This window comes from Onychomys torridus, chromosome 5, assembly GCF_903995425.1.
Source record: "Onychomys torridus chromosome 5, mOncTor1.1, whole genome shotgun sequence".
NCBI classification, from domain to species: domain Eukaryota; kingdom Metazoa; phylum Chordata; class Mammalia; order Rodentia; family Cricetidae; genus Onychomys; species Onychomys torridus.
Window position 1 is genome coordinate 114965820 of NC_050447.1, and position 6621 is coordinate 114972440.

Sequence of the window (6621 nt, forward strand, 5' to 3'; positions counted from 1 at the left end):
CAGGACTTCCAGGGACAGAGAGGACCCTGGGAAGAAGAAAGGCACAGTCATGATGAGCCAGACCTGGAGAGGAGAGAGGGGGTGCAAGAGAAACTGTCTCAGAAAAGAAAAAAAACAACAACAACAACAAAAAAAAAAAAAAAAAAAAAAAAGAAGCCAAAGGGCTGGAGAGATGGTTCAGAGGTTAAGAGCACTGACTGCTCTTCCAGAAGTCCTGAGTTCAATTTCCAGCAACCACATGGTGGCTCACAACCATCTGTAATGAGACCTGGCATCCTCTTCTGTATACATAATAAATAAATAAATCTTAAAAAAAAAAAGAAGCCAAGATAAACAAGGGAATTTAACAAAACCAGGAGGACCAATCATGTCAAGGACACAATTTGTAATAACAAGGATAAAAGTAGAGAGACCAAGGGTTTTGTGGAATATGTTGGTTAGGAGTGTAAGAAGCCTTGGCCAAGTGTAGCTGAGGACAGTGGCTTTTATAGAGCAGGAGCATTTCCTGGGATAGAGCAACTTACAGGAAGGAAGGAGTTTCTTGGCAAGCAGCTCAGACCAATTAGAACTGTGTTCTGATTATCAATTCATTCAGCCAGCATCCCTGGAGTACCAGTTAGGAACCCAGAATTGTACTAGAGATAGTACAGGCCAGGACTCTATGTCAGTTTACCTTTACTGGGAAAATAGGGGAAGGGAAAGAGAAAAAGATGAGGAAGAGGAGGAGGAGGAGGAGGAGGAGGAGGAGGAGGAGGAGGAGGAGGAAGGAACATTTTCTGTAAGTTATTTTTGGGGATAAAAGCCAGGATGAGTAGGAAACAGTCTGTGGCTCAGAGATATGCCTGTAGGGAATTCATTGAGGATAACACCCGCAGAGAATCTCTGACAGGGAGGGAGAAGGATTTGGGGGCAGAGCAGATTCGTAGGGGAGTCCTACAGAGAGAGCTTCCCTGAAGTGGGCCCCTTGGCAACCCCAGGGAAGGCGCTGGTGGAGGCAGTTTTCCCCGGCTGCGGGTGCTGTTGGGAAGAGAGATCACCTGTGAACCATCAGAAGCCCACACACCATCTGGGAGCTGGGGACTGAATCTCTCAGCTCTGGGGAGGTGGGAAGATACGCTTTCCTCAGTGCCACACAGGAACAAACCAAGATGTGGAAAAGTTAGGTAACTCACTTCAAATCACACAGTAAGTAGACAGCCAGTGCTCTGGCTCCAGAAGCCAGGCTTCTCATCACAGATCTCTCCACGGTGTTTAAAGAACTTACCAAAATGCTGTCCATCCTGGCTACCCCATCAGTTTAAATTGCTTCATTTGGGCACTGGAGATATCTGTTCACTGTGTACTATGAGCACTCATCCCTTCATGAGCTAAGTCGGTAGCACTAAGTATTGTTGTGAGGGACATCACTCCTGTGTCTTTTGGACTCTGTAAAGCTACTGAGCTTCACAGATGAAGATCTTAACTCAGTGATGGACAGCAAGGGTTTGCCTCCAGGTACCAAAGTGGGTACTACAGTAACCAGTGGAGCTAGCACAGCAGACTGTCTAGCTTGGTCTCTGTACTCAGCTGTCCGGGGCTTCCTCACTTGGGAGGACTCACTGCTCTCTGCTTGAGCCAGAAGCTATACCTTCCCCCAAAGCCCGAGTATCAAGGATGTCTACCCCAGCAGCTATAGGAGGAAGAGGGTGTCTCAACACACATTCTCTTCTAGCTAAGTGACAGAGAATGTAGTGGGAGGAGGCACACACAGGAGCTATGGGGGCAGTGGTTGGCTTTCATCCAGATCTACCATCCACTGAGGACTTAGTGAGGAGACCCACATTCAGGTAAGTCACCACATCTCACACTACCCATCTCTGTCAAACACAAGATAACTCTAAGCTTCCAGTCTCCCTTCCATCTCCTCTCCTTTTTCTGCTTACACCATGTTGATGGCTTTCTAAGTTCGTGGCCATGCTGTTAGCTTCTATTATTTTTGTTCCTACTTAATAAATGTGTAAATGAATGGCATAAAGCCCTAGGTCGTGGGTCATAGATGGTAAGCAGTGGACTGAGGAACCGTACCAGGAACACAGCCACCAGAGCACACAGCTTCTCCCTGGGGCAAGCTTTCTGTCTTGTCAATAGTGACTTTCTTGTCCTCTCACCTTTTTCTTCTTAGCTACCAGCCACCAACTCTGGCAGCTTCTATGGCTTCTTTCTGGTCTCCCTAGGGGGCAGTTTCAGGCAGAAAATGGTGCAGTGCTCTAAGATCTGACTTGAAATAAGACAGGCTTGGTTATTCAAGAGGGGCACAGAAATGAAAGACGTCTGAGAGGAAAGGTATACCAGACTCAGAAAGTCAAACGCCACACATTTTCCTTCACATCTAGGTTCTAGATGTTACCATTTGTAGGTGTAGGCTGGAGCTTCTAAGTCAGGAAACCAGAAAGGGGACTATGAAAGGGAGGAAACGGGGAGGAAAAAAAGGAAAGTTCAAGGATGCATGTGACACGAAAGAAGAACGGGGCTGCTGGGGACCGAACGGGTGAGGCTAGAAGGACAGAGGAAAGATGTGTGGGTGGGGATCAACAAAACAGAACCTGTATGAAAATTTAGTGACATCCATTTTAGTTTATATGTTAACATGAAGAAAACACACAGAAGATTAACATGACTAGCAGGGCATACTACAAAGGCATTGAAATAGTTATGTTTGATTAACTAAGAAATATAAATAAAAAGAGGAAGTCCACAATTCCTGCTAAATTGATGGGCTACAGAGGCGGCTCAGTGGCTAAAGAGCATTTACTGCTCTTACAGAGAACTAAGGTTCTGTTCTCAGGATGTACATAATGGTTCAAATCTGCCTATAACTCCAGTTCTAGATCTTATACCCTCTTCTGGTCTCTTCAGGTACTGCACACACACAGGACACATACAAACATGCAGGCAAAAATTTAGAAATGTAAAATAAAATAACAATTATTGCTACATTGGATTGGATACTGATTTCGCCAGGTTGAAGTAAAATAAACATGAGTGTTGTGTTAAAGTTAGGAGACCTCTAAAGCCTGATCAATTTTTCCATATAAAATACAAATCTGCTAAAAACTAATAGCCATAAATGAACATGTGAGATCTTAAGAGGTAGAAATTTTGAGGCTCAAACATATATTATAATCACACTACTTGAAAACTATCCTTGGATGGCTCCCCTAAAATATACTTAACCCATCTTGGGGAACACTCTAAAGTCATACTCTCAAGAGCATAGAAAGGAAATCACTGCAGGTAATATCTTCTTTGCTCGCATGTTGGGGCCAGAAGAGATCACTTGGGGGAAGCAGAAAACACAGCCACACCTACCATAGACCAAGTGAGCAGAGCTCTGGTACCTGAGTGCCCTCTGCCCCACTCTCCTGGCAGACACAAAGAAAACTCTAAGTGGCTCTGGTTGATACGGGCCGACGAGGTGGAACTGGTTTTGAGCTAGTAAGAGTTCAGATGCTTTTTACATTCACATTGAGAGCAAGGGTAAGGGTTGGAGAACAGCGCTGTACATGGGATTTCAGGTGGGCCGTGGAAGTCTGTGGAGGAAGCAGATCTGTGAACAGAGGCCAGCAGGCCTTTGTTTGGGAATGTGAGCAGAGAAATGAGGAAGGAAACCTGTAGATAAAACAATGGACACAGCTGCCTGTTATTGGTGAAATTATTAAGGCCACTCCACGTAGTTAAAAGGGAGGTTTATTTTGTGGGGTAACTGACAAATGAAGGGATAGGTTGTAGGGTCTGGCAAAGGTATGGCACAGTCTGGCGGTGTTCTCTGGAGAACTCTGCTCAGTCCACCTCCTGTGTCCAGCGTCCCAGAACCAAGAGAGTGAGACCTCCTCTCTATACCAGCTTTCCTGGGGACCTGAGGGGTGAGTGTGGCTTTTGGTTTTGGTTTTCCAAAGGAGTCCATGATGTGAAAAGGAATTCAAGCAAAATAAAAAAGAGCTTCGGAAGATCAATCTGGAATCTGAGTATTAGAGGGGCAGGCACTTCGGATAGGACAGGGCAATGTAGAGCTACTGTGGTCCTCTGATGCACATTGGCAAGCTTGGAATGAGGGAGGCAGGAAGGGTCAGGAGGGAAAGGCTGGCCCAGCAAAAAGAGAAACAAGTAGGGCTTGATTTGGTGGCTAATTCAACAGGAAGGCAGAAAATGAGATTAAACTAGAATATGATTTGGGCCATGAGATGCTCTTTAAGTAAAGGTACTTTCTGCCCAGCTTGATGGCCTGAGTTCAATCCTAAGGACCCACATGGCAGAAGGAGAGAGCTTTGTCCTTTGACCCCTGCATTGTGGGTACATGATCTCAACACATACACACATACATGCACACAAAATAAAGAAAAATGGTACATTTAAAAAAAAAAAAACAACCATCAAGGTTGGATAGGCCAGTCGACAGAAAATGAGGGGAAAGGGCAGTGAAAGCGGGAAGAGGTCGGGGAGGTGGCCTAGGCAGTAAGTCTGTTCCACTGCTCTGCGATTCTGTACGGTAGAATGGCCAATACCGGAGCCTGAGTTTGATTAGTAGACTAAACATGGATAGACGTACGGCCCCAATTGACCCGACAAAGATACAAACCTCATTGTTTGACAGTACTCTTAGAGGTCTACACAACCAATTTTTGTTTTCTTTTCCAACTTTTTCCCTCATAAAAATCTCAAGACTGAAACAAACAGCCACCTTGACACTTTCTGGCACAAGAGAGCTTATGCAAAACTCAAAATATTCTGTTACCAAAAGGTGAACACAAGGCCAGAAGGGAGGGGACAGTGCCCCAAAGGCCCCTTCAATCTGAACTCAGCATTCCAGTGTCCCTTTTTCTGACCCTTTGTCTGCTCTGATTGCAAAATGAGGATTGTAAGTCTGAAAAATTAGCACATTCTGATCATAGGGCTGGAGAGACAGTTCTTCAGTTAAGGATACCCACTACTCCTCCAGAGAACTCAGGATCAGTCCCCAGCACCCACATATCAGCTCACAGCCCTCTGTACCTCTAGTTGCAGGGGTGTAATGCCCTCTTCTGGCCTCCACAGGCACCAGAAATATATGTGACACATATTCATACATGTAGGCAATGCATGTAAAACACTCATAAAATAAAAAATAAATCTTGAAAACAAGAATATTCTTTCCAGCTCCCTGAAATCAGGTGTTTTTATGGAACTGTGTATTTTAGCAACAACAACAACAAAAACTTAAATGTCAATTCCCATGTCTGAAGGATGCTCCAATTTCATCTTTTAACACACACACACACACACACACACACACACACACACACACACACACTCTGTCTCTCTCTCTGTGTCTGTCTGTCTGTCTCTCTCTCCTAAAGTACTTCTTACAAGGCAGTTTTTCTTCCATTCATTCAGACTGCTCAGTAGCACGTGGTCAGCCAGGTTAGGAAGACAAGAAAGGATTAAGTTTTAAGTTTGGTTTTAAAATAGTTGAAACTGTGTATTGGTTGTTGGCTCGGGTGATCTCTCCTTTCAGAAGGAGCTTGAGCCTATAAAAAACTCTAGTGGGAGAGGAAGGCGGCAAATGTGTTTGCTTTGCTTGGATAAATCTGTGAGTGGGTACACGCTGTCAACGGACATTATTCCTCCATTGGAAATCACACTTCCTACACAACGTGCAGCACTCCGCCTTCTTTTCAGAGACTCTCAGGCAGGGTTCAAAATCTCTCCTGTGTTTCGTACACAAGCCTGTGCTCCCCCACAAGAGTCTTTGTAAAGAGCATTTAACAATTAGACACCCCAGTAGCTATGGAGAGTTTCCAAACTGAGTTCTTCAGAGCAAATTGCTAAATAACAGGGCAAACCCCAAAACTCTCCAACCATGAAGAAAGAAGACACGGGGGACCTGTGTTTAGTAAAGTGGTACGTGGAAAAGCTCTCACATTGCTGATAATAACCTGATTCCAGACACAGACACACAGACTTACCAGATTAAGGAGTGTCAAGTACTTTGAACGTCCACCATCATGGAATTCCTTTAACTTCTCCTCATCCTTTCCAATATGTGGGATGTAATAATTGAGGAAAATGTACCAGTTCAAAACAAGGAAGTGGTATACGCAAGTGGTTGTCTTTGTCATGGCTTCCGTGGATTAAAGCAGTGTGCTGCCTTGGGCCTTGCCTCTGAGTCCTGGGAGTCACGGCTGCTCTCTGTTCAGACTGGAGGGCTGTAGGAACAAAGGCCTCTGGGAATTAGAGTTTCAACACAGGCTGGAGTTTGCTTCTCTCTTAGGCACTTTTTCTTATAGCCTTGGGAGGAACTCTTTCAGATAGCTGCATTTAGATAACCTGACAGTTTGCACATATTTCAAAATATGGCTTTGAGGTAAGCACCACCAAAGAGCTGTACTTCGAACAGGGCACAGCCTACTGCATGACCTGTTTGCTACAAATGCCAACTCAGTAAAAGGTCATGCCTCTGTTCTTCCTTTTCATTTGGTCAGAAAGTCAGCAGTGGTAATGGTGTCTCTACAAAGAATGAGAGGCTCTCTTAAAGCAGGAAGTAGAAACTTGGGTGTGTTTATGACAGATAAGGAAACCAGGTATAGTCATTCTACTTGTGAAATC

The 6621-nt window shown here is 44.7% G+C and overlaps 1 protein-coding gene across 1 annotated transcript in view; it reads right to left on the minus strand.

The window, feature by feature from the left end:
- Nucleotides 1-6149, minus strand: part of LOC118583439 (androgen dependent TFPI regulating protein) — a 63991-nt gene extending 57842 nt beyond the window's left edge. The window contains exon 1 of the mRNA XM_036186763.1: nt 5982-6149. Within this exon, the coding sequence (XP_036042656.1) occupies nt 5982-6134 (153 nt within the window). The 5' untranslated portion in view covers nt 6135-6149. The remainder of the gene's footprint in view (nt 1-5981) is intronic.
- Nucleotides 6150-6621: the final 472 nt, after the last annotated feature.